This window comes from Aspergillus aculeatus, assembly GCF_001890905.1.
Source record: "Aspergillus aculeatus ATCC 16872 unplaced genomic scaffold ASPACscaffold_2, whole genome shotgun sequence".
In the NCBI taxonomy this organism is placed as follows: domain Eukaryota; kingdom Fungi; phylum Ascomycota; class Eurotiomycetes; order Eurotiales; family Aspergillaceae; genus Aspergillus; species Aspergillus aculeatus.
This window is the reverse complement of record NW_017962977.1, coordinates 230320-255527: the sequence shown is the minus strand read 5'-3', so window position 1 is coordinate 255527 and position 25208 is coordinate 230320. Positions and strand designations below refer to the sequence as shown.

The 25208-nt window shown below is 53.3% G+C and overlaps 10 protein-coding genes across 10 annotated transcripts; 4 read left to right on the top strand and 6 right to left on the bottom strand.

The window, feature by feature from the left end:
• Positions 1-150: 150 nt before the first annotated feature.
• ASPACDRAFT_111148 (uncharacterized protein) lies at positions 151-2304 on the bottom strand (the record flags this gene model as incomplete). Its single annotated transcript, XM_020195517.1, has 6 exons — positions 151-1222; positions 1280-1628; positions 1691-1769; positions 1828-1940; positions 1991-2100; positions 2237-2304. 6 exons carry the CDS (start codon positions 2302-2304, stop codon positions 151-153), a joined length of 1791 nt encoding a protein of 596 aa, XP_020059726.1.
• A 3698-nt stretch (positions 2305-6002) lies between these two features.
• Positions 6003-8649, top strand: ASPACDRAFT_74992 (uncharacterized protein). The gene is made up of 2 exons (XM_020204346.1): positions 6003-6567; positions 6653-8649. Exons 1-2 carry the CDS (start codon positions 6171-6173, stop codon positions 8467-8469), a joined length of 2214 nt encoding a protein of 737 aa, XP_020059725.1. The 5' UTR covers positions 6003-6170; the 3' UTR covers positions 8470-8649.
• Positions 8650-8839: 190 nt separating this feature from the next.
• ASPACDRAFT_74991 (putative DnaJ domain protein) lies at positions 8840-10638 on the top strand. The gene is made up of 2 exons (XM_020204345.1): positions 8840-9333; positions 9425-10638. Exons 1-2 carry the CDS (start codon positions 9167-9169, stop codon positions 10518-10520), a joined length of 1263 nt encoding a protein of 420 aa, XP_020059724.1. The 5' UTR covers positions 8840-9166; the 3' UTR covers positions 10521-10638.
• Positions 10639-10765: 127 nt separating this feature from the next.
• On the bottom strand, positions 10766-13209 carry ASPACDRAFT_21537 (putative C6 transcription factor; the record flags this gene model as incomplete). Its single annotated transcript, XM_020199040.1, has 4 exons — positions 10766-12133; positions 12184-12883; positions 12934-13028; positions 13096-13209. 4 exons carry the CDS (start codon positions 13207-13209, stop codon positions 10766-10768), a joined length of 2277 nt encoding a protein of 758 aa, XP_020059723.1.
• Positions 13210-13474: 265 nt separating this feature from the next.
• ASPACDRAFT_21728 (putative MFS transporter) lies at positions 13475-15353 on the bottom strand (the record flags this gene model as incomplete). Its single annotated transcript, XM_020199050.1, has 3 exons — positions 13475-14159; positions 14221-14476; positions 14525-15353. The coding sequence occupies 3 exons, from the start codon at positions 15351-15353 to the stop codon at positions 13475-13477; spliced, it is 1770 nt and encodes a 589-aa protein (XP_020059722.1).
• Positions 15354-16668: 1315 nt separating this feature from the next.
• ASPACDRAFT_39001 (uncharacterized protein) lies at positions 16669-17868 on the bottom strand (the record flags this gene model as incomplete). The annotated part of the gene is made up of 1 exon (XM_020200531.1): positions 16669-17868. One exon carries the CDS (start codon positions 17866-17868, stop codon positions 16669-16671), a length of 1200 nt encoding a protein of 399 aa, XP_020059721.1.
• Positions 17869-19742: 1874 nt separating this feature from the next.
• Positions 19743-20983, top strand: ASPACDRAFT_1862656 (uncharacterized protein; the record flags this gene model as incomplete). Its single annotated transcript, XM_020197799.1, has 2 exons — positions 19743-19924; positions 19998-20983. Exons 1-2 carry the CDS (start codon positions 19879-19881, stop codon positions 20981-20983), a joined length of 1032 nt encoding a protein of 343 aa, XP_020059720.1. The 5' UTR covers positions 19743-19878.
• Positions 20984-21131: 148 nt separating this feature from the next.
• Positions 21132-21603, bottom strand: ASPACDRAFT_56800 (putative tubulin-specific chaperone Rbl2; the record flags this gene model as incomplete). The annotated part of the gene is made up of 3 exons (XM_020203173.1): positions 21132-21233; positions 21290-21376; positions 21436-21603. 3 exons carry the CDS (start codon positions 21601-21603, stop codon positions 21132-21134), a joined length of 357 nt encoding a protein of 118 aa, XP_020059719.1.
• Positions 21604-22201: 598 nt separating this feature from the next.
• ASPACDRAFT_74986 (elongin A domain-containing protein) lies at positions 22202-23931 on the top strand (the record flags this gene model as incomplete). The annotated part of the gene is made up of 4 exons (XM_020204344.1): positions 22202-22405; positions 22464-22540; positions 22612-23418; positions 23490-23931. Coding segments are annotated over exons 1-4 (1045 nt in total), but the record flags the coding sequence as incomplete, so codon positions are not given.
• Positions 23932-24067: 136 nt separating this feature from the next.
• ASPACDRAFT_74985 (NEDD8 family protein RUB1) lies at positions 24068-25157 on the bottom strand. Its single transcript, XM_020204343.1, has 4 exons — positions 25067-25157; positions 24868-24922; positions 24558-24640; positions 24068-24457 (listed from the first exon to the last, which is right to left on the bottom strand). The coding sequence occupies exons 1-4, from the start codon at positions 25075-25077 to the stop codon at positions 24373-24375; spliced, it is 234 nt and encodes a 77-aa protein (XP_020059717.1). The 5' UTR covers positions 25078-25157; the 3' UTR covers positions 24068-24372.
• Between the last annotated feature and the right edge of the window lie 51 nt (positions 25158-25208).

The following is a 25208-nucleotide window of genomic DNA, read 5'->3' as shown; positions in this document are numbered from 1 at the left end:
TGCAAGAAGGGGGTATACAAGAAGAATGCATCCATCCAGCTGGTGGATGACATGTGAGAAAGAAAAAAAAAAAAAGAATCGCTCCAAAGTCAAGCAACCTGGTCAATCCAGGGATGCAAAAGATGAAAAAGACAAACATGGAAAAGCCATTTACAGCTTAGCATTCTTTTCGGCCTCCTCGCTCAGGCCAGGCAGAGACAAGGCGCTTCCACCCAGGCTGGACAGGATGGCGCCAACCTCGCGCTCCAAAGACAGGACTTCCGTGTGGGCATCGTACATATGAGCCTTGATCCAGGCATCCAGGGTGGCATTGTCCATGTTGCGCAGGGCAGTCTCGCGGTCGACCTTGGCTTCCTGGGCCGCACGGATGACGTTGCGCGCCACAACAACGCTAACCTGGCGGATGCGGGTCAAGTCGGGGTAAAGGAGACCATTGTCGATTTCCTCGGCCGTCAGAGCCTTGGAAAGAGCCTCACCCGAGGCATAGATCATGGTGTCGGTGACCCTGACCGCCTTGGAGAGGATGGTGCCCAGACCAATACCAGGGAAGACATACATGTTGTTGCCCTGGCCGGGGTAGTAGGTGCGGGTCTCACCGGCGGAGTTGGTGAAACTCATCGGCTGGAAGGGAGAGCCAGACGCAAAAAGCACCCGGCCATCGGTGTTGGTGATAGCAGTCTCGAAGTCACACTCAGACTTGGAGGAGGGGTTGGACAGAGGGAAGACAATGGGGCTCTTGTTCCAGTCGGCCATCTTGCGGAGAATCTCAGGGGTGAAGACACCGCCCATGGTGGAAAGACCCATCAAGATAGTGGGCTTCACGTGGTCAACAACCTGCTCAAGGGTCTTCAGCTGCAGACCGTCGTTGTCGGTCCGAGCAAAGTAGACCTTGTGGTCAGCGAGCTTGTCGCCGCGATCAGCAGTCACGAGACCCTTGGTGTCAACCAGGTAAAAGCATGCGCGGGCCTCATCTTCAGTCATGCCCTCACGGACGAAGAAGTCGACGATCTGCTTGGCAACACCGACACCAGCACTGCCAGCACCGAAGAAGACAGCACGGTGTTCCTTGCAGGGAAGGCCGGAGCGCTTGACGGCATTGATCACACCACCGAGGATGACAGCTCCAGTACCCTGGATGTCGTCATTGAAGCACGTGTAAACGTCGCGGTAACGCTCCAGAGCGGGGAAGGGGTTCTTGAAGTCCTCGAACTGGATGACAATACTAATGGCAGTTCATGTTAGCGTCGCTCTTCCGTATCAGCCAGACGGAATGACTTACCCAGGCCAGCGCTCGGTCAGAGCAGTCATCAACTCGTCCATGAACTCACGCTCCTCATCGGGGGTGACCTTGTCACGGCGACTACCCATGTACAACGGATCTTCCCGGAGAGCCTTGTTGCTGGTACCCAGGTCCAGAGTCAAGGGGAGAGTAGCCTCGGGACGAATACCGGCACATGCGGTGTACAGCGCCAATTTACCAATGGGGATACCCATTCCGTTAATGCCAAGGTCGCCGAGACCAAGGATGCGGGAACCATCGGTGATGACAGTGATCTCGACGTTGGGCTGGGGCCAATTGGCGATGACAGCAGCCAAGTTGCCCCGGTCCTCGTAGCTCAGGTACATGCCTGCGGGGTGCATCGTTAGCGCCCGGTTTCACGTCGTGGACAGGGATCCAGGGATTACTCACCTTCCGGCTGTTGGTAGATCTCAGACCATCTTTGGCAAGCTTCTCCAACGACAGGGGTGTAAATGAGGGGAGTCAATTCCTAAACGCATGTGAGTCAACGGGGTTTTTTCGTCCACAGCGTCGCTTGCCGAGCTTACCTTGAGGTGATCCGTGACCAGACGGTAGAACAGGTGGACATTGTTCTTGCGGAGAGTGCTGAGGTAAAGGAATTTGTCGATAACGGTCTGCTTCAGAGCCAATTGAGCCAAGCCTGCGAGCTTGTTAGCGATGTCGCGCGACCAGAGGCCGAGTTGCACATACAGCGAGTCTTCTGGGTCTCGTATGACTCCGCACGCGGGGGCGTCAAGCCATAGGTGCGGAGATATTTGCGGATGTAGGCAGGGTTGGCGGTGTCAAAGTTGGACGACTCGCTAATTGAGGCCATGGTTAGTCCACTGCTCTGCTCGGCTTGTGTGCTCCTCCTGTTTTGCTTCTTCATTGCTGCACGATCGATGGGAGAATTTGGCTCATCTGTCATAGAATTGTCACTGGAAGGATTTTACTTACGCGGGAGCGGGATGGCTGACGAAGGAGGTCGCGTGGACGGGTCGGCTTTGTGCGGGAAAGCGAGCCATGGTGGACGGCTGTGAAGTGGCGAGAGTAGTTTTCAAACGAATACCAACCGGCGAGGTCACAATGCGAGAGGAGGAGGAGGAGGAGGAAGAGGAGGAAGAAGAAAAAAGGGAGATGGCAGAGGATGACCGAGTCAATCGAATTGAGGAAGCGACAGGCCGTCTGGCTTTAAGTCCTTGAGGCACTAAACGCATTGAGCGCCCCTGAGTCAAAATCCACCGCATTCCGAAGTTCAACCACAGCAGGTCAGTCAGCGCGCACGGTAGTTGTGATCTTCTGACGAGGCCGTCGCCAGAACTATGAACCAGGACCAGGGGATATTGTTTTAGGGATGACAGCGATCGGGAAGAATCGGGAGGCAAAGGGCCAGTAAGGGCAACCGGGACCGGTCCGGTGGGTATCGGGTCACGTTGGGTGCATGGCAGCGAACCGTTTCGATCGGGTGGGAAGATGGGGCCTGGCTCCGGTCGAAAATGGAGAGAAAATGGATAAAATGGATAAAATTGGGGATACGAAGCTTTGGGGAGCGTCGGGTGTGAAGAGGATTGGGTAGAGACAGCGTGGAAGTCCGGGTATGGAGAAAGGTTTCAAGCTTGGAACGGGAGCCTTCGCCGAATGCAGCGCAAATGCGGAGTAAATGCAGGCGAATAAACGTGTCCAGATTGGAAAGGAGAAAATGGAGCTGAGACTGTCACTGAAAAATATGCGGTATTTCTTCGACACCAGGACAACGACTACGTTGTAGGACAGAGTACGGGAGTAAAGCTCCATGCGCTTCGTATGCACAGTGGTGGAGGATTCCGTTGATTGTTGGGAATTGCAAATTGCAGATTGCAGATTGCAGATGGCAGATGGCAGATGGCAGGGAGTTGATAGGTAGCAGACTGAAGTATACGATGTACTTGTCAGTCTGTCGAAGCGAGGTTTGTTGTTCGCCAACAATAGACTCCGGACTCCGTGACGGACAGAGTTACAGTACTCGTATAGAATCCTGCATGGAGTGTTGATGATAACTCCTGACGATATTCTCACATTTGGACCACAATTGAGGTGGATGAAAAGTGAATAGGTGGTGAGTAGATGGATGAATACCTAGCTACTCTACATAGAACCACCTCGGTCCAATCCCGATATACCTTTCCCAATCTTTTTTTTTTTCCTGCTTCTCTTTTCTTTTCGTTTTTTCCTCTTTTTTTTTCTGTTTCTGATGTCTCCACATCGGGAAAACTAAGCCCAAAGCAGCAATAGACCCAAAAGGGTCCCGAAGTGGATCTCCACCACCAACTCATGTGGCAGAATCTCAGGCTCTCCAAACATCAAACAGTCCAACAGTCACCATGACACAAACCCAAGCTAAACTGCCTAAGGAAGGATTCTGGACCGGATGCGAATCTCTGGATTCCCCGCAGCAAACGCGGCCCGGGTTTCTCCTCATCACTGAAGCACTGAGATTTGCTCTCTTGTTTTTCTCCTCATCTGGCTGCAGGTACCGACAAACACACAATGACCACGACAGCTCGGTAGTCAACCCTTTTTCAAACCATCTGTCACCAGGAACTGCAGGCAAGATGTTACCCGTACGGAGTTGTCTACTGGCACATCCCAATTTTGCATGCAGGCTCTACAATTGGGCACACGAACAAGGGGAACGCATCAATATCGACGATCAGAATGCGCGAATAAATTTGTGTGTTTGCGTGTTGCCCCCCCCCTCCCCCCCAAATTCTTCTCCAAATATACTGAGTAATGACCAAAAATAATGAGTAATACTCCAAATTCCACACATGGGCTGTCCAATGGCATTCTTAAGCCGCAGACTCAGTTGCTTTGCCGCGCCGATCGGTCCCGACCGATGGAAATATCCGATGCAGTTATACAGTAAGCAGCAGCTGAGTCAGCCCGTCTCCAAAATAGTAAAGTCTCGGGTGAGATGTGGCCATTTTCGGCTCGGATGGCTTGGCCTACACCAGTTAGACTTGACTCGGTCTTGCAAAAGTCCCTCCGTTCAACACTATAATCATACTATAATCGCACTATAATTAATCTTAACGCGCTTGAACCGTGCTGCTTCCGATGGAATTCATTCTTCGTGGCAGGCAGTAGCAACAGTCCAGGTCGAGCCTCGTTCTTATTATAAATCTGAAGGAGATTGCGTCTTGGGCGACGATAAAGATTCGGGTTGTGCGACGGTCCATCGACTCCATCGACTCCATCAGGATCCCATTAAAAAGTTCAACCCAGCTTCGCGCGGCATTTGCTCTCGTCACCGCCTACCCTGCTCGAGCTATTGGCGGCTTAGCCGATGGAGACGCCTGCAGATCTAAAACCCTGGTCTTCTTTTTATGGAAGCTCAGTGTAAGGCGAAGTTATTGTTTCACGCTGTGGATAGGTTTTCATCATAATTCAGGAGCTAGTGGGCAACGGGTTACTCCGTCGACCTTCATTCCCAACGCTCGGGTTGAAAATCACCTGTCCCCTCGCTTTTCAAGGTTCAAACTTCAGGCTGAATGTGTAGGCGAGATGGACACAGCACCACATCCCTAGGTTCTCTCTCCACGCAATAATGTTGCAGGTAGCTATCCCTACCGCGACCGGGTTTACCCACTTGAGCAGGTCGTCGTCTCCCCTTCCTTCGCCCTGTTTCCCCCCCGGATTCAAGATGCATGGGTCACAAAGCTTGATCACTGCTGATCATTCGTTTCTTCGCCCTGTATTGGATTTCGCATGGGGGGGAACTCCCTTCGTGCAGTTCCAATAAATACCTCATATGAGAGGTCTTTCAGGAACCCAGTAACTCAGCAAGATTCGACCTGCATCATGATCCCGGACTGCTAACCTGACTGTCCACCATCACTCTTCGGCTTGTTGTGGATCCAACCAGGGAATCTGCAAGCATGCGGCAACTCGTAAGGTAACCAAGTGAATTGCTCGTCCACTCTCCCACCCCAATGAAAAATAAATCGCTCATTGTGTTGTTGTTATTGTTTTCTGATCGGTCTCCGGTATGCGGGACGCGAACGCGATGACGGATGTGTACAACTTTGGTGGTGGCTGTCACCTTGGAACCCTACCCTATATGCGGTGCTTCGTACAGATACACCTGACGATCTGCCTTGCAGCGCTGCACGGACAATTACCCCGTCATTCCATGGTTTCCCTACTGATCTTTCCTCGGGTGGCTCTCTCGTACCTTGTAAACTCCTGTGACAGAAGAGGGATTTATTTCCTGGCTTGCGGACAAGTGATGGCGGGGGTTTCCTTTGCTTGTTTACGTGATGTGATCTCCGTCGTGTTGTCTCGAGTTCAGTCTGTGTTTATACTTTAGGCAAACGGGAACGAACTCGCAGTGGTGTTCATGGAAGAATGTCTCGGACGAAGATGGCAGCTCGACCACAACCAAGCAGGGTAGCCGTTGCAGGGTATATCTCTGGACTAAGTCAGTTGACTGCTGAGATGAACGGATTGTGCCATGTTACCGACCTTCAGGGCTGTCAAGAACCATGGGATTGACTCGTCCGATCAAGGATTTGAGATGAACCACCCCAGAAAACCGCTCTTATCGATAAGAGCGATAAGATACCGATTGACGGGTCACGTGGGATACTGATAAAGCGGCGAGGAAAGGGAGCGGTGACGCAAGAGTGATTGGACCACTAGCCCGTGATCGATGATGATTCCATGCAACAGGAATCAGCCAACCCTGGAGCTGCTGCCATCGCTTCCCCTCTTTTCCTCCAATTCCCTCCGTTTCATCATCCCTTGAAGCAGGGACTTTGCGGTGATATCGAACATCCATCTCCCCATCTCCCTCCTTCCCTCTCTACAAGCAAGTAGATCTACTCTTCGTGTTTGCTGATCCATCGCAACCATGCCGCAAGGGGAGACCGAGCCCCTCCTCCCTCGCTATGAGGAGGATACGACCCTCCAGCGTCGCCTGCATCAGAAACTACACACCTACCAGATGATCCGGGCCCTCTCGGACGGTTACATGCCCTCCACGGAACAGGTGATTGTCAATCTCCGCACCCTGCTGGCTTCGGATGTGCTCTCCGTCCAGACTCATGATGTGGGCTCCGTGGGTCGTCAGATCATCCGCGATTGTCGCCTGTGGATTCAGGTCTTCATCGAGTTCCTGAAGGAGAAGAACGAGGATGACAAGCTGCAGGAGTTTCTGTGGCATTTGGCTCGATCTCGCGCCTCGATCGACCCTAACAAGATCCAGCAGCAGGCTCGCCAGAGCAGGGCGAGAGCCGATACCAAAGCAGGTCAGTACACATCTCCGTTTTGTTCGTTTCCTGCGCCATGGACGGTGTTCGTGGAGTAAGGTGGTAGCTAACTCTACGGCCGCAGCATACGACAGTCTACGTACCGTGGGAAGCCTCCTGCTGACCAACTCCGACTTCCGTCTCTTCGTGGATGATTTGACCACTGTTGGACGGCAGATCTTCTCCGACACGGCCTTTTCCTTGTCCAGCACATCTCAGCAGATTGGCGAGCAGCTGAAACCGTCCGAGGAGGAGGCCAAAGCGGTGCAGGGTGCAGGTGCAGATGAAGGCCATACTCCCACGGGTGAGGACCTGCGACACGAAGCGACTGAGGTGGCTGAGATTGCCGGGAATGGCCTGGCTCGCACCGGCAAAGATGCGGTCAGCAGTGCAAAGGAGCACCTAGCCGGTCGTGAGAAAGAGGCTCTGCTGTACCGACTGAAGCGGACCGTCCTCAAGCTCAAGGATCGTACGGACTACTCGGACTCAATCTCAACCTTGGGCCAGCTGGTTCGTCGGTATGCCCAAGCCTACGTGAACGCTGCGTCGGATGTAGTGACAGCGGCGGAAGAAGATGTCGACGTCAATGCAGACCTCAAGCAGGCGATGCAGCACTTTTGGATCTTGTTGCAATCGTTCGGTGGTGCCGAAGAATGGAAGACCCTGGAGAAGCGCTTTGAGACGGTGTTGCAGCATGCAAACTCCGACCCTGAGTTTGAGAAGTTCCTCTCGGAGGCCGGCTCCGTCGTCCAGGAGATGCTGACTGATCCTAATTTCTTTGACAATGCGGAGGAGAAATTCGATGAGCTCAAGGAAAAGTCTAAGGAGGTCAAGACCGAATCACGGTTCAGGCAGGACGTCGATGCTTTTCTGGTCCAGGCCAAGCGAGCTCTGCGGACGGTTCCCAGCGACAAAGCAGTGTCCAATCTAACCAATGCAACCCAAAAGCTGTACAAGGATATTTGGGAGGCCTATCATAGCCGCGAGAGCCAGCTGCCGGCAGACTTGCTCGAATTTTTCCTGCCCCTGGTTCTTCGTACGGTGCAATTCATTCCAATCCCTCGCCTGGAGATCTCCGCGCCCGAGGTTGACTTGCTGCTGGAGAGCTTGATCCTTGAGCCGGGCCATACGGTCAACTATTCGTCCTTTCTTCCCTATCGGATGCACGTGACCACACGCAACGATATCGACATCGTGAAGAAGCACTCCAAGCGGACCGCCACCGACTTCAAAACCACATTCACGGCGACCATCAACGGTTTGAATATCAGTGCGTCTGAGTTCGGGTACTGGATCCGGACCCATTCTGGGCCCTTCCTGCGGTTCAAGGATGAAGGTGTCGCCAGCTTCTTCCTAGACAGGCGCGGGGTTGACATCTCACTCGACATCGAAGTCGGCCGAGACAGGCTGGAACAGATCTTCACCCTGCGCGGGGTCCGCGTTCGGATCCACAAGCTCGACTACAAGGTGCATCGCAGCCGGTGGAAGTGGCTGCTCTGGCTGACCAAGCCCTTCCTCAAGCACCTCGTGCGTCGAGTGCTCGAGAAGAAAATCGCGGAGAAGATCGTGCAGGCGGCGTTTGCTCTGAACCGGGAGCTGGTGTTTGCCCGCGAACGGCTGCGGGCGGCCCGGATCGCCAACCCGCAGGATCTGGCCAGCTTCGTGCGGGCGGTGCTGGCTCGCTTGAAAGCGCTGCCGGAGACCGACGTTAAGACGCGGATTGGACTGGAGCCGCCGGGTGAGGGTGTGTTCCGGGGAGTGTATGCCCCCGGCAGTCTGGTCAAGGTGTGGAACGAGCAGGCGCTACGGGCGGAGGAGGCTATCGAAGAGGGCGATGAGTATCGCACTCTGGCGGGAACCTGGAGAAACGAGATATTCGACGTGCCCGTTCGTCGGGCTTAGGTTTTGGGTGAGGTGCTGAGTAATGTTTTTGCCTTGATGGGATATGAAATTGTCCGGGGGAAGAATGCCATAATGTATAGCCACCGGTCCGTTAGGCGTTTCGGTTAGTTGGAAGCGATGAGGTTTGCATTTTGTACTTTGCGTTAACGAATCGAATGAACTGCCTTCATTTATTCTAGTATATTATGGACATTGAATAGTATGCGCATAAGCAGTAGTTATAGTCCACGTGACCCGGCCATCGGGCGAACAATTGGCCCGGGGGCCCGTTGCGGCCACCTAATCAGTAGAGAAGCAACTGATAACAGCACTGCAAAACAGCCAGTCTGGCAGGAAACTTACAACCCTCTCCCTCCTTCCCTCCCTCCTGTGCCTCGCTGCTTGAGATCTTGACTGATCTTGAGGGACCTGTCAATTGCCCTCGTGGCGTTTACTTTAGACCTTCTTTTGTCACTTTATTCCTTCCGTCCACGTTCGCACAAGTTGCGAGGTAATTCCGACTGCTATACTCCGCAGTTTTGGCTGTGGGCTATCGCAAACCGCCAGCAAACCAAAGACTACATACGTACCATACATCCTCTCACACACCCCACTTCTGGTCGCCAAAACAATCACCACCACCAGAAAAACACATCAATACATTTTTTAACAAAGATCGAAACGAAGAAAGCATCACCCATCAACCATGCTCCCCACAATGCGCACCCTCTTCATCCTCGTGGCCCTGACCCTCTGTCTGGTGCAACTCGCCCTCGCAGCCGACGACTACTACAAGACTTTGGGGCTGGACAAATCCGCCTCGGAGAAGGACATCAAGCGCGCCTACCGGACCTTAAGCAAGAAGTTCCATCCGGATAAGAACCCGTAAGTCTGCGTACCCCCCTCTCCCTTTGGAGCTCTCCACCACCTGTGGCCATCACCACATAAAACTAATCACTGTACACCCCGAGAAAAGAGGCGACGACACCGCGCGCGAGAAATTCGTGCTCATCGCCGAAGCCTACGACATCCTCTCGACCCCCACCACGCGCAAGATCTACGACCAGTACGGGCACGAAGGGATCGAGCAGCACCGACAAGGCGGGAGCGCCGGGGGCGGCCGGCGCGGGGGCAACGACCCCTTCGACCTATTCTCGCGGTTTTTCGGGGGCGGGGGCCATTTCGGGCACGCGCCGGGCCACCGCCGGGGTCCGGATATGGAGCTGAAGGTGGGGTTGCCGCTGCGCGATTTCTATAACGGGCGGGAGGTGTCGTTCGGGGTGGAGAAGCAGCAGATCTGTGATGCGTGCGAGGGGACGGGATCGGCGGATCGGGAGGTGGTGACGTGCGACAAGTGCGCGGGCCGCGGGGTGGTGATCCAGAAGCATCAGCTGGCTCCGGGGATGTTTCAGCAGGTGCAGATGCATTGTGATAAGTGCGGGGGGCAGGGGAAGATGGTGAAGCGGCCGTGTCCCGTGTGTCAGGGCCAGCGGGTGGTGAGGAAGGAGGTGGAGACGTTTGCGACGATCGAGCCGGGGATGGGCAAAGGGACGCGGATTGTGTTTGAGAATGAGGCTGATGAGAGCCCTGATTGGATTGCGGGCGATTTGGTGCTGATTCTGGAGGAGCGCGAGCCGGAGTTTGTGGCTGAGGGGACGGATGGCACGTTCTTCCGCCGGAAGGGCAGGGATCTGTTCTGGAAGGAGGCGCTGTCGCTGCGCGAGGCCTGGATGGGCGAGTGGACCCGGAATATTACCCATTTGGATGGCCATGTTGTGCAGGTGGGCCGGACAAGGGGCCAGGTTGTGCAGCCCCTGGCTGTGGAGACCGTCAAGGGCGAGGGCATGCCCTTCTACTCCGAGGGCCATCTGCATGAGTCCGACGATGAGGATGAGAGCCCCGGCGATTTGTATATCGAGTACACCGTCATCCTGCCGGATGAGATGGAGAGCGGCATGGAGAAGGACTTCTTTGCCCTGTGGGAGAAGTGGCGCAAGAAGAACGGCGTCGTGCTCGATCAGGACAGCGGCCGTCCCGTGTCTCAGCCTCGTGTTGTGAAGGATGAGTTATAATATCTTTTGGTCCAAAATGATTTGCGCCAAGTTGCTCGCATGGATCAAGTTACCAAGCACATGCTCTACTTTTCTTCCTTCGGGCGGTGCGCTAGATAGACAATCCAATAGAACACATCCCGAGACACACAGTCTTTCGTATAATTAAGGTGCAAAATTGCAACTGCATGTTACAAGGCTACGGGCATGCTATAGATACGAGGCGAGCTTTTCTATCCATAGACTCGACACCTTCGAGTAAAAGATCACACGTCTGGCCCCGTCATAACCCCAAAAAGCGGATCAACCGGCGCAAACGGCGCAAACTCTCCGCTACTCCACAAATCCCCCGACAACCCCTCCAGAGTCTCGAAATCCGGCATCCAAAACGGGCTGTCCTCCTCCAGGTCAATCCAGGGGGCGAGCTGCAACGCCATGCGCACGCCGTGGTCCTGGCTGGTCGGGTCAACCGAGACAGCCGGGTTGGCAGCGGGCTGCTGCTGCTGTTGATGCTGCTGCTGCTGCTGCTGCTGCTGCTGCTGCGCCGCTGCCGCCGTCCCTCCTTCCGTAGGTCGCGAGGTGCTGGGGTGATTGTCGCGAAACATGCCGGCGTTGATTCCGCCGCCGCCGCCGATGTGCTGGGCCGTCATCAGCTCGGCCATGCCCACCTTCTTGGAGGCATCGGTGCCTTCGAGCTTCTCCATGGCCGCGTTGACGAGTAGCTCGAAGGCGTCCCGGTACTTCTTCACCCACTTGGCGCGCTCGCCCATGACGAAGAGCACAGTGGAGCAGGCCCGGATGTCGTTGCTGAGCTGCACGGACCAGACGTCGCTGGTGTGGGTCCAGAGGGCGTAGAGCAGAGTGATTCCGGCCATGAAGACGGTTTGCACCGCCAGGAAGGAGTGGCCGTATTCCAGGGTCTGATGAAGTCGCTTGTGCGTCTGGCAGGTGTTTCCGGCGGCTCGCAGACAGATGTGGTAGTAGGGGTCTGTGAGGGGCAGGGAGGGCAGGAAAGGCTGGATCAACAGCCGTAGAGCCCGGTGGTAGTGTAGCATCGGGTAATCGAGGTCGGATCCACTGAAACGGCGCGTCGCGGACTGCTTCCATTCCTCCAGTTCCAGATATAGACGGTCCATCTTGGAGCGCAGAGTGTGCAGCGGGCGATCGGCTCGGTAGATCTTATGTTGGATTCTCGAGTCAATCCGACGGAGTTTCATGAGGTAGATGGCGAATGTGAGGCTTGTGATTCTGTCCATCGGCGGAGATGCAGTCAGCACAGCCGGATCGTGCACATCGTCGTCGACATCGAGTGGTAAAGGCAGGTCGATGTGTCGGTCTGCAATGCTAAAGGGTCGGCCCAGTGACATCGACACCACACGCTCAAGGTAGTAGACTGTCCAAAACAGACGGCGTCGCATCTGCGCGGTGAACGGATCCAGGTTGTTTTCATTTGCCTTTCGGTGCAAACCCAGGTCGATGGCGGTCCGCATCGCAAGCCCCACCATGTACCACATGCCCTGACTGGACGCAGATCGAAGATGGTAAACCACCATCAGAGTCATGGCTTCGATGTTCTCGACCGACCGTGGCTCACACATTCTGGGGACAGTCTGCAGTGCGGTTGTATAGAATTGCTACCAAGGAGGTTAGACTGATACATCAGACCCCAACAGGGCCAACTCACCTCGGGAAGAATTGTAGCCAGATTCTCACTCAGCTGTATAGTCGTCGCTCCAATTGCATATACGAGATACAATTTGAAGATCCCGAATCGCTCCGCCCTGGTAAGCTCTTCGCGTGGAGTCTTGGCCAACCGCCAGCGGTCTTCGTGCAAGCGCCATAGCTCAGTCCGATCAAGAAAGGGATACCGCACGTGTAGTCTCGTCAGATAGGCGCGCAGAATCCGTGACCCCAGTTCATCGTTCGGAGGGTCCGTGGTCTTCGACAGCAACTCCTCCATGCGCAACGGTCGCGCCCGCTCTTCTGAGCTCTTGTCTCCCGTAGACGGTTGCGGCGGAAGTCCGGTGACATTGTGACTGGGCAGCTGCCCGGCTCGTGTCCCGGGCGGGTTCCGCGACGATGATAGAGCTTGGTTCCAGACGGTGGCTTGGACCATTTCTCCGAGGTCTGCGGCCAGAGACAGCCCGGAGCTGGATCCCACATACGCTGGAGCTTCCGACGAGTTGAGGGCGAGAAAGCCCACTATCTCCCCGACAGCATTCCGGTCAAGTTCGGTGGTCGATCCAGCCGGTGTCGGGGGATTCTGAGGAGAGAGGAGTGCCGCGACAGGATGAGCAACGTGGCTGCTGGCCCGGCTGTCCTTGGGTCTTGAATCTAACTGCGACTCCAGATAGTGTATTCGGCTCTCCAAAGCCCGTGTATATCTGGAAGATATCAGCATATACGCAGAGAAGCATAGATATCCGGCTTATACTCATTCTGAGATCCGTTATCATTTCGCACAGAAGCCTTGTCGCAGTTCGCTCCAGCTTTGTGGCAGTTGGAGCATGTGGGATAGTTATTGTCGCACTGTGAGGTATGGTCAACGTGACTCTTCTTGATAAGAGCTGACCAGTATCATACTGCAGTGACTGACTTTCTGCTTCCTCGTTTTACAGCGAGTGCAAGCGGTCCTCCCCCGCTTCCGAGGATTGTAATCCCGAGAGGGAGAAGACGCTCTTGTGTGGGGGGAGACTCCCTCAGTCTCCATACCACTCATTATATCATTGTTGCCACCACCACGATTGTATGAGTATACTTGGACTGACGTCGTGCGTACTATGTAGTTGCACGCAGCAGGCTTGGTGTCGGAGGGACGGAGTGGTTGTCGGAGAAGTGGGGTGAATAGAGACAGAATGGGCGTCGGCCCTCCGAAGTCTGCCAAGACGTCGCGGTTCTGTCCGCCGCTAAGCATTCTTGCTCATTTCTATTCTATGTCTCCATTCGATCTGTATTGTACTGATAATTAAACCCTCTCAACTAAGCGCCACAACGCGATACCCTTTTTCGTCCCTTGGCCCCTGTTGTTCTCGTTCCTTCTTTTCGACATCAATAGGATATGTGATAGAATGACCGCCCTCGACTGACTCAGGTGGGGGCGGAACCTGAGCCTCCACATCCTGACCAGCAACCCGTTGCTCTTCCTGCTCTCGGGCTTCCTCCTGTCTCCGCTTTTCCTCTTCTTGTCTCTTCTCCTCCTCGATCTCATGCGGATCCTTCGGTCGCTCCAAACCTCGGTCCCGAAGGAACAGGCACGCAAGAAGGCACGTTCCGATCAGTGGAACCTGCAAGATGAACACAGAGTGGGATGCCTTCACGTAAGCTGCCAAAATCTGCTCCCAATCGGAATCTGAGATACCGTTCCGGGACGGAAGCGTGTACGATGATTCCGCAACGTCCTTATACCCGGCTGGGAGGTTGGATCGTAGGGTGGCCTGGAGTAGGGCTGCGGAGACCGCCAAGCCACAGGCACCCCCGATACAACGGAAGAAGTTCCGGTCTGAAATCACAACGGCTCGTTGTGATTTAGTAGCATGGGCTTGGAAAGCGATCATGGTCGGCTGGAAGGTCCAGCCGACGCCAATGCCAGCAATGCCGACAATAACAGCAATAGCACCTGGGCTAGTATGCTGATCAAATAGTAGCATCAAACCAGCACCCCTGGGACCGGGTCAGAATGCGCAATCAAGTTGGCAAGGGAGGGAACAGACTAGTTACTTACAATGTCCACATGAAAAAGCCAGCCCAGATCACCTCTCCATAACGCTTCATGCGTGAGATGTACTGTCCGGAGGTGATCGATGCAAGTGACTGGCAAGCTACCATGGGTGCAGTCAACGCAGCAGACACAATTGGAGACCATCCGCGAGCGTTTTGGTAATACAAAGGCAAGTAGTATAGGTAAGACTGATACACAGCACCAAGAAGGAAACTCTGCAGAAACAGAGCACAGAGCACTTTGTTCTTGAAGAACACCACTGCAGTCGTTAGTATCCAATATCTGTAGGATGGCTACTGGGACATACCTGGAAGCATAGGCAGCACCGCCACTTTCCATTCAATCACAATAAAGGCGAGGATGGCGCAGCCTCCAATAGTGAGCATGCTGATAACCATAGGCGAGTCCCAATTGAAATAGGACCCACCCCCAGAGATGGGGATCAACAAGAAAATGATGCCGATTGACGAGGCGAGAACGCCCCAGAAGTCAATCTTGCGGACATTTTTCCGGAAACTATCCTTCCGGGAATTGTTGGGGATGAGAATATATCCGACGATGATGCAACACGCCGCCAGTGGAGATAAGAGCCAGAAGAATCCTCGCCAGGTCGAGTCCATGACAAAAGCTGCAGCGACGAACGGGCCAATGACGTTTCCAAGACCCAAAGCTGCTCCCAGAATGCCCTGATACTTGCCTCGCTCCCTGAGGGTGACGATATCCGAGACGATGATCATGGTCAGCGACGTGACGCCGCCACCTGCAACGCCAGCCAACCCTCGAAAAACGTAGAACATGGGGGCATTTTGGGAAAGGCCGCAAAGCAAGTCAGCGACACAGAGAAGTGCTAACGCACAGAGATAGACAATCTTTCGACCGAATATATCAGAAAGTCGACCGTACAGCACTGTGAACATGGTATTCGCAATCAAAGACGAGGTTCCTGCCCAGGAGATCGTATCCTGGGCATTGAGGTCGCGGGCTATCGTAGGAAGTGTGACGCTGATACCATTTTGATCGACAAAAGTAATGAGCAGAGAGACTGCCAGGCCAGAGAAGACAACCAGCAGTTGCCCAATGGGGAGGATATTGGTCTGGTCGTGTAAAGCCTTCTCGGCCGCCTGTTGCCGATTCATCTTTTCTTCTTCTTCCCCTAGAATAATAACGGTCTGGACAGCAAGATGGCCTCGGACATTACTTTTAGAAGAGCTCGACAATGGTCTAGATGGGGCTGGAGATGGTCTCAGTTGACCCGAGGAGCCAGGTTCGTGTCACAAATATCGAATGTCGTATCGAAGATTTAGAGCTTGTCCCCGTCGTGAGTGGAGTGCAGGTCAGATCCAGTACCTACACACAGTCAAACTGCTATATATGGGGAGATAGGTTGAGGCGGAGTTAGAATATCGTCATGCGACCCCTGTCTGTCCGGTTAATGGGCCAATTTAGTAGGAAATGCTGGAGGAGACGACCAAATCATCCTCCCTGCGAGTCTTTATCAGTCCAGCTCCGCAGGGCAGCGGACGGACCGCCGACGGTTCTGGGCGACTCGGACATAATGGCAATGGCCGTTTTGCTCATTGTCACAGCCATTATCGGTTATGAGCTGTTTCAAACCTAACCGAGCCAGGGAATCCGGACCGATTCCGCGCTGTGGTTGCCCAGTCAGTTAACATTTTTTCAGTGGGAAAGTGGATCTGTGTGGCGGAAAGTTGGGTTGACCGGCGCTTCGGATGTCCGACAAGCATTGTCGGAGGCTTGCCGACCTATGCGGTAATTGAAAGTCCTGCCGGATGAGATCTCATCGCAACTGGCGGAGCTTTCGAATATCGATCTCTTGGCTTTCGTGCCCAAACGTCTGTGCGGAGACTGGGCTTTCCATGAAACCAGTTCGCAATATATGTCTACAGCGCACAGCATTGCTCTGCTAGCTGCAACTGCTTTGTGTAAAGATCTTCACCCTGGTCTCTTCATTAAAGTCGACGTTGGCAACCAATCAGTTCGATTTTCAACCAGACCGATGGATCAATTTAAACCAAGGATCGAGTTGCGAGATCTGCTAGGGCTTGAGTCGCAGACCAACCCAGATGGGATTGTGTTAGAGGCTGGCGATTGACATGGGGCGGGCATGACATACTGTCTCGCAAGACAGTCCCCTAGGTATATCCTTGTTGGGAAATCGGCCTCAATGCAGCGATTCAGAATGCAGCCTCTATTATCTCAACTCAATGCGGTGGAACTTACTTTAGGGGTTCATTCCCTGTGGAACCTCATGGATTTGTTGACGTGCGAAAGATACGCTCGATCTCAACTTTGGGTGACCGTGAGCAGGTGCTGACGCGTTTATGGGCAAATCGATGTGCTGTGTAACATGCTTCATACAGGAATTTCCAGTCTCAAAGCGCGACTAACATTTGTTACAGCTTGGGGTGTTGCCTCCAGCTTTACACGAACCTAAGAGTGCGTATGTGCAAGTGTAAGATCCAGGGTACCTGCCGTCCAAGATGGCTGCACGCCACGTGTACCTGTCGCGCTAGTTCCTTCGTAGCCCGTGGGTCCTCCGGCGCGGTTGTTACTGTCGTGTCCCTGAACCGACTGTGCCGAAGGACCTCCGCCGGTGGTAGTAGTACTTTGGTCGGGTCCGTGGTGCTGAGGAAGAAAGCTTCCGTCCATGACATTCCCGTGGTTGGGGAAAAAGCTCTGGTTCAATGCGCCACATGTGGTGCATGTAAATTCTATCTTGAAGTTTGTCAGGATTGCCTGCGGTGTTGTAGGATGGCCGTTACTCGAAGGCTGGGTCTGCATTTTGGGTTGTCCGAGCTCTGGAACAGACGGTTGGCCGGGGCTGGCTACACCATAGTCAGTTCGGTGATGAATGCCGTGGCTGATACTGGTTTGATCCTGAGATTGAGCCTCGGGTGGTTGGTGTAATTGGCGCAGGTGCGGCACTTGATGGTTAAGGTGGACTTGAAGGGGTGGCTGTACGGGTTGACTGTGAAGATGGGACATCGAGAGTGAGTTGCGATGGGTTTCGCCCTGGTGCATGCTATCAATGAGAGCCGATGGGATGTTTTCCGAAATCCAGCGTTGGCTGGAAAGACTGCCAAATGCCGAGTTACTCGCCTGCGTCTCCATCTGAGATGGCGGACTGTCTGGTTGATCTTCACCACTGGAGTCATGCGTATTGGTCTCTTCGCTCTGGTTCTGGACTTCTTTCTGTTGTAGGCGAATAAGTGCTCGTTGCGCTTGTCGCATGGATATGTCGTATCCATGATATCGCTTGATAGCGTCGACAACATCTTGGGCCTTGACGTTATGGCTCATGTCAAAAAGCTTGGGGATCTCCGAAAGGAGGAAGCGGACATGCGAAGCCTCCGAGCGAGCCGGTGTTCTCGATGTGGGGGTCGCATTGCGTCGACAGTTATGACTGTCTTGGAGACTGCTAATGTAGGTCGCGTTTTTGTTTGCACGACAGACGACTCGAAAGAAACAATTGTTTGAAGAGCGACATCCTATTACCACGCTCTTCTTGTTGCTTCTTGTGACGCGGAGCTCCCAATGTTGCCTCACGGAGATGGTCCGTACCAGTGCCTTGAACTCTTCTAGCGAGCCGAACCGCTGGCCCACGTGGAGCCCCGAGTACATCTCCGCCATCACGATGGCGCGTGTACAAGAAAGAGTGCAATGAAGATTAAATGTTATGATGTCTGATTGGGAGTAGTCCCTCAGCAAGACTTCGACTGCCTCAGACTCTCAGCACATTGGTGTGTAATCTGGCGCTAGTTGATTCGGCATCATTCGCGCGTACTGCGGCAGTTTTCTCCCAGCTTTTTTCCTATCGGGGGCCGAAGGTAAGTTTTTTAAATTAAATAAATAGATAGATAGACAGGTTTTATTTGGGAGACTGTTTAGAAAGATCATGCACAGGCAGCAGCCTGGGTAGAGAGATTATGAGGAGCCCTCGACGGGCCTGTAATCAAAAGCAAGTAGTAGAGTCAAAACCATGGGGAGTGTGAAAACAACCAGGGGTTTGGAAAGATAATACGGAGTACGGAGTACTAGGTAATTGTTTCAATTGCAGTGGTAATCCGTGGACTGACACTGCACTTACAGTACTTCTTGGCCCCAGAAGAGCCCAGAAGAGGTGGAGGTGACAACGCAATACCAGATCGGGATTAGCGTGCTGCTCTGGTCTTGGCATTAAGGTACCTTAAGTTATTGAGTACAATCCATCATAATTGAAGTACTGTACTGTACGTGTTCCATATGGGAGATTCGACCAGCTTATAAGACCATCTCTCTTCCCCTGCTTGAATTCACAACTGTCTTGTTAGCATAGGCCGTGGCAATCGGTGATTCACACACTCTCTCCAGCTATGCAAGCCTCTGTGTACGTGATCTGACTACATTGTTTTCTCCAGTACCCAACTAACATGCTTTGACTTCCAGTAGTCAATCTACGTAGGTCGGATGAATATCAGAGCTGTACGCTTAAGGAACCACAGGCGCTGTGCCTTGACTCTCGCTATCAATATCATTCCGGGCGATCTGAGAATCATGATATGCAGGTCATCATCACAGGCTTTCAGCAGGGAGGTTCTGGAAATAAAGCATTCAAACTGGGTAATTGTTAGTCCATGCATGATACTACTCGTCCTAGCATGAGTGGTACCGATGCCTGAGCGACTCCTGGGTGTCGGCAGAGCGTGTATGAAACTGTATTCACAGGCTTCACAATCGAGCGGCACAGTATTTTGGAGACCTCTATGGACAGCATATCGAAGACAGTGACTAGACGAGGCACCTAGATTTGATATCAATGCACTAACAACCATGAGTTAGATTGCAGAAATCTCGGGTAGCATGGTATTGTGCCCGAGTCTCAACTCAGTCCCTGTCCATCGGCGGGAGTGCTCGGGGGCAAACTGCAGAGTAGTTCAAGATGACTGTCACTGCCCTCCTGTAGCGCTTACAAGATCAAGCATTGCCCTGTATGAATAGTAGAATGTGGAACTTAGTCTCTGGACATGCATTTGCAAGTACTGTACGCTTGAACCCGCAATAGGCCGTGGTGATTTAAGCTCAATAAAGTGGAGCTTAGCGCCATGGCCATCCGTTCCGACAGCGTCCGAGCTGTCCTTCCAAGGCAAGGCAATTACATGAGTAGATAGTACTTTGTAGAAGCCTGTCGAGCATCACATCAGTTTTCGCCATTCTTCTTCGAGATGCGCTGCTGTATACAGAAGATGACCAGGTACGGACTTAACTCCCATGTCTGGCATACAACTAACTCTTTCCCACACTCTGAAAAGACCATGATGCTCCATCAGAGAGCACATTTGACAACAGCTCGGGAGTATTCAATGTGAGTCCAATCTATAATGCGAGCCAGCTTAAATGCTAGGGGAGGGTGAATTTTAGTGAAGTGTATCGAGATCTATCCGAGGTTGCATGCGTAGCAGTAAAAACAGCGGAAAGCAAACAAACCAGCTCGATGGAAGAGCAGAAAGTTGGTTTTCCGCCTAGCGCGCGGATCCCTGCCGACCGCTTCACTTACTCACCCACTCACTTTATGCCGCCGCATCGGCTTTTTCCCCGACACCTCAGCGAACCGCTCAACAATACTGAGCTAAAAGTCACATTTCTTTGCGGCTTTCCTACACAATGGCATCCTATGCATCTTATGGGCTACTCGATCAGCTAGAAGAAGGTAAATCCGTATCGATTTCCCTCCTCAATCCACCACACTCTCAACCACCGACACTCCCCGCTAATTCGTGCAGATGGACTCCACAAGTCGCGCCTTCTCAATGTCGAAGAAAAGCCCTTCAAGCGGATCTCGAAACGTCTCCTGAACAACGATTCGGTCCTCGTCTCGAACACCACACTGCCCCCGACTCCTCCGCCGGATGGAATGGACGACGATGCTGCGGCGGCGGATGCTGCGGCGGCGGCGGCGGAGGCCGAGAAGCAAAAGCGGCAGGAGCACTGGAGCCATTTCCGCGATGACGTCGCCTTGGATTTCGCCGCCTTCGAAATCAGCATCGCGCGCATCCAGTTCCTCCTCACGAGCAACGAGAAGGAACGCGAGCGGTACGCGACCGAGAAGCTGGGCATCCTGGACACCATGCAATCCGTCCGCGACAACACCTCCGAGCTGCGGGTTCAGCTCGAGGAGGCCCAACGGCTGCTAGCGCTGCGAAAAAGCTACGACGAACTGGCGGACAAGATCACGAGCAACCGGCTCCTGAAACCGCGCGAGGACCAACAGGCCAACCTACAGAAGCTGCAGGCCGAGATAACCGATCTGGAGAAGGAGAGCAAGGAATACGCGCAGACGTGGGCGGAGCGGCGGGAGCAGTTCGGGCGCATCGTTGAGGAAGGCATGCAGCTGCGTCGCTTGATTCGCGACGAGAAGGAGGAAGTGGAGCGCAGGGAGGGAATGCAGGAAGGTGAGGATGGCGATGACGGCGACGTGCCCTCCAAGGGCAAATCGAGCGGGGCCAATACGCCTCATCCCGACTCGGAGAGCCTGGCTTCATCGCATCAGAGCCCCGAGGAGCTCGGTCGTCTGTCAGCTGGGTTGCAAGTGGATAGATCAGCCACGACCGGTGCGGCGTCACCCTTGCGGCAAGTGACGGTTCCGGGTGACGAGGAGAAACGCTCGCCTGATCTGGACACCACGATGGAGGACGAGGGCGAGGTACAAGAAGAACTGGAAGAGGGAGAAGAGCAGGACGATCGGACAGACAGAATGGATACTACTTGATGATCGGAAGCTTTTATGAGCCAGCATTAAGCACGGAGTTAATTGGCGGCGTTTGGATTCATGGTGGCTGTTATTTACAGCAATTCTGTTTTCTTTTCCCATGTTGTACTTTTCAATAATTGCATAGACAGAACTAGTGAACGTTGATTTACGAGATCTCTCGCTCTGCAGTTCTGGCTTGGGAGATAGCCTCCTTGGCAGCATTGATCTGCTCGACATTGCTCTCGGCGCCCTTCTTGCCCTCCTCGATCTGCAAAAAGCTAGTTAGTCTTGTAGAATCAATCGAAACGTTAGAGAGCAGCGTACCAGCGACTGATCAAGCTTAGCGATCGCATCCACAATCTTCTGCTTCAGGGTCGGAAGGACCTTCCTAGTCTCCTCGAGGGCAAGGCGCTGTCGTACGAGGACTGTCAGTGGCAGCACTGGCGTAGGGATTTGTTGGCGGTACAGACCTCCTGCTTCAGAGTCCACTCCTTGTTCTCATCGTCCCCACCCTCGCCAGATTCGAATTTCTTGATTCTCTCCGTTTGCTGCTGTAGCTCGCGGTGATAGGACGCTTCTTCCTTGATCAAGCGCTGGACAGATGCCGTAGCAATCTCTAGTTGAGAGCGGGGTGCCATTGCGACCAAAGATCTATGTAGATATAGAGATGAGTATTGTCACACTACTGATACTAGCATGTTGCAGAGGCCATGACCCTATTCAGCGTGTTCACTGAAGCTTGGGGAGATGGCGAGCAGTGCACTAGAGAACTCGATGCATTTGTAAAGTGGAGAGCTCTGAACAAGCTCAAGTTTCGGAATGCTCTCAAAACACCTCTGGGACAAATGACAAAGGCATTGATCGACTGACCTGTACTATACAAAAGTCTTTTCAAAAAGTTGTGATCACAGATTTGAGTCTGAGGAGTGTTCTTTTGTTGCGTTGGGTAAATTGCTTTGTTCTGCCCCTCCACTGGGTATGATGCTATCGAACGACAGTTTGCATTGTTTGCAGTAGATGATTAGTATCAGCACGTGAAGGAGGGGAGTCGAGGAAGTGCCAGCACACCGCCCAAGCCATCATCGCCGGCGGTGTCTTTCGGCAGTACGTCAGGCTTATTCACCAGACGGGGCCAATGAGCTCATTGTCCACGGTGTATGATCTCCTCGTACCAGGTAGTAGCCATCCGCCTTCGAGCTCGACAAAAGGCGCATAAAAAGAACTCCAATGGGTCAGAGCTGCTCTCGCGATGGCGGTTTAGGCTCTTAGGACTTCTTCTATATATGTCTTCTACATTCAACTTTCACATTCTGGTCATATGTGATAGATATCTCATGCCCAGAACTTGGTTATTATATGATTTTGCCCCCGATTAAAAGAAAATGCCGCCGCCCTCATTACTCCAGCTTTGCACGGCAACTGCGATCAGGAACGTCAAATGTGGGTCGCGCCTGAGTCAACTCTGAGATATCTGATCGTTGATACTGGTGCTACCTAGATTTAAATGATATCGGAAACATCCCTTATGCCCTTGCTCGTCCGTTCCTCCTCAAGGTGGAGAGTCCGGAGAAACTGGTGAGTCGCGCAATCGCCGCTGGGCCATAGGAAGAAGGCTCTAGACTAACCGTTCGCCCATGATCTTACAGAGAGCATTGGAAATCCAGTCACCTCATCTCATGCGCGATGACGAAGAAATATGGCGTGAATTCATCGAGCGGGACATTCCAGAATCGCACAGGGACGCTGTGCCCGAGAAGTCAGATTGCTGGTATGACGTATATCGCGAGCTTCAGGAAGAAGTACAACGGGCAGTTGATGAGGATGCAGAGAAACTCAAGATGGCGCTGGATGGGATCAGCTCTGAGAGAGCCAAGCACAGTGCCAAATTCATCACGGACCGGCGCCTCCCCGGTCAGAGGCCTACTGCGAAGCAGCGCTACGCTTCCTACGATCGGAGGATGGGCGGTATCAAACCAGTATTCACTCCCGCGAGGACTGGACTGGGCTCCTCAGATCCGTTAGGAACGCCTTCCTGGCAATTCGAACGACCCTCCGTACCACGGGAGACAAAGAAGAAGAACAGCATTTTCACCGCCACGAAGCGCAATAGTGTGCTGGCCATCCCAACAAAGCAGCTGAACAACAGAGCTTCGCAGGTCAGACAGGCTCCACGGTCCTTGATTGAAGAACATCGGCGTCCTGCCGAGCCTCCCGTCCCCCGCCGACGAGATAACATGGCTCTAGCTATGAGGGCACCCGGACGGTCCCGGATGCAGAGTGCTGCGGTCTCTGCAGGCCAGAATAACCTAGCAGTCAACTCCACCCTCCGGGATAGAGAAGCTCGACTCCGGGCAATAGCCTCCGGACGACCAGCAGGCACTTTGGGGATTTCGCCTGCTTCAGAAACCACGGCGCGGACTACACGCCCAGGAGTGGCGGGATCACCCTCTACGGTTTGTTTCCCCTCTCTTTTCAATCCTAACTGATATTCTCTGTGCTAGGATCTTGACTGACTAGGCCACAGACAGATGCAGGTGACTCGACCGCGCCTGGAGCCCGTCCTCCTATAGTTCGGAAAAGACCTGCGCCCGCTAATCCTTTCCTCCAACCTAAGAAGAAAAGACTGAACTGACATATAAGTTGGTATATGATATTCGAATGATGATTTCTTCTTTGAGCCATATATACACCACTCTTGGACGTGGGCCGTGCTGTCCTTTCCGACAATGGCCGGTACACCCGCATCTTTTTGACCGTCATTCTATTTGCCCCTATACTATTCCGATGATTTGCGTTTTTTGTCTTCCTCTTTTCCTCCATCAGAGCGCACTTCAGACATGATTGGCTTCAGATTCGGCGCAAGGAGTTTTTCCTATCTGCTGGTGGTGGTCATATCTAGAACGGGTTTTTAAGGCGAACTGGTCTGAACTTATATTCCGTACGAGGTCTATGAATCTTATATACCCTCTGCTACACTGCAACGTGATCCACGTATACATATACTTCTTCTTTCCCAGCTATGATTTACAGCAGCAAACCTCTCCAACCCATCAATAACCGCGCTTCGCACACCGCAAACAAGTTGATGAGCGGTCTGTTATTGTATTGCTGCTGAACCACAGTTCAATATCGCGCTAGGGTCCAAGGATGAAAGCGACATATACGCGACTCGACTCTATACGCCTGTGATGGAGCAAAGCAAAACGGCCATGATGATGTTTTCATTCCAGGAAACCAGTTCCTGAAGCGTAGCAACGGGGTAGATAGGCATGATTATGGGTATGAGTATGAGTATGATGGTGGTGACATAACTGTCAAGGGAGGAACCGATATTTATTTTCCATGCACAACACAGCTACCAATCGGCATCTGTCTTTCCCTCCTTTCCTCTCTAGTCCTTTTCGCTCTTAAAACCCACCACGAAGCGCGAGGACCAGGTGTAGTGTGGCGCCACCTTCGAGGTTGTATTCTGCGGCGGTCTTGTCGTCGGCCCTGTTTTTTCGAAGCACGGGTGAGTTTTCTCTTTCTCCTCCGGGCTTGGAACACATTCGATTGAAGTAAAGGTTCGGGAGTTGGGAAAGGGCAGGCGTACATCTGCTTGCCACCGAAGATCAGTCGCTGCTGGACCGGGGGGATGCCCTCTTTCTCTTCGACACGTTCTTTTATGCGGGAGACCTGCGGTGTGTTTGGAGATTGGTTAGCCGATGCTGTTGCTGTGGTGAGAGCTTCGAGAGAAATTCTTCTCTTGGGCTTGAGGGGCAGCCTGGGCTGATGGTCTGCTGCCTGCCTCGTTCGTCTCCTCGTTACACGGCGACGCACGGAATCACAGACACGCCGGGGAGGGGAGGGGAGGTGGAGCAGAAGGTAAGCGACGTAAGGGAAGGAGGTAGGTAGGTAGGTACCTTGTAGTCGGGCTCGATATCGAGTTCGATCTCCTTGCCGGTGAGAGTACGGACTCTGTATTGCAGCGGAAATATGATGGTTAGCTAGTTTGGTTCATGACCGATGCTCCGACGACTTGGTGTTTCCCCCTCTGCGTCATGGGCTTGGGGGGTGGAGAAGTCGGGGCCGGGCTGGACGGCGCGCCGCAGGCTCACTCACTTGATCAACATTTTGAGAAGGTGGGACGGTCTATATGGTGAAGGATCGGGTAATAATTGAGGATAGTTGCGATCGCGCAGCGCAAGAAGACTTATGACCGGGTATGCGAGATGTGAGTTGGGGTAGTAGTAAGCAGTAACAT

Bases quoted from the DNA above. Each gene is read 5' to 3' on its own strand.
- ASPACDRAFT_74991 (XM_020204345.1), top strand. From the start codon at position 9,167: ATGCGCACCCTCTTCATCCTCGTGGCCCTGACCCTCTGTCTGGTGCAA. The intron at 9,334-9,424 runs GTAAGTCTGCGT...CCCCGAGAAAAG, and splicing joins TTCCATCCGGATAAGAACCC to AGGCGACGACACCGCGCGCG.
- ASPACDRAFT_74985 (XM_020204343.1), bottom strand. The intron at 24,641-24,867 runs GTACCTACCTAC...AACACACCGCAG, and splicing joins ATATCGAGCCCGACTACAAG to GTCTCCCGCATAAAAGAACG. The intron at 24,458-24,557 runs GTACGCCTGCCC...TCGAAAAAACAG, and splicing joins ATCTTCGGTGGCAAGCAGAT to GGCCGACGACAAGACCGCCG.
- ASPACDRAFT_74992 (XM_020204346.1), top strand. From the start codon at position 6,171: ATGCCGCAAGGGGAGACCGAGCCCCTCCTCCCTCGCTATGAGGAGGAT. The intron at 6,568-6,652 runs GTCAGTACACAT...CTACGGCCGCAG, and splicing joins GAGAGCCGATACCAAAGCAG to CATACGACAGTCTACGTACC.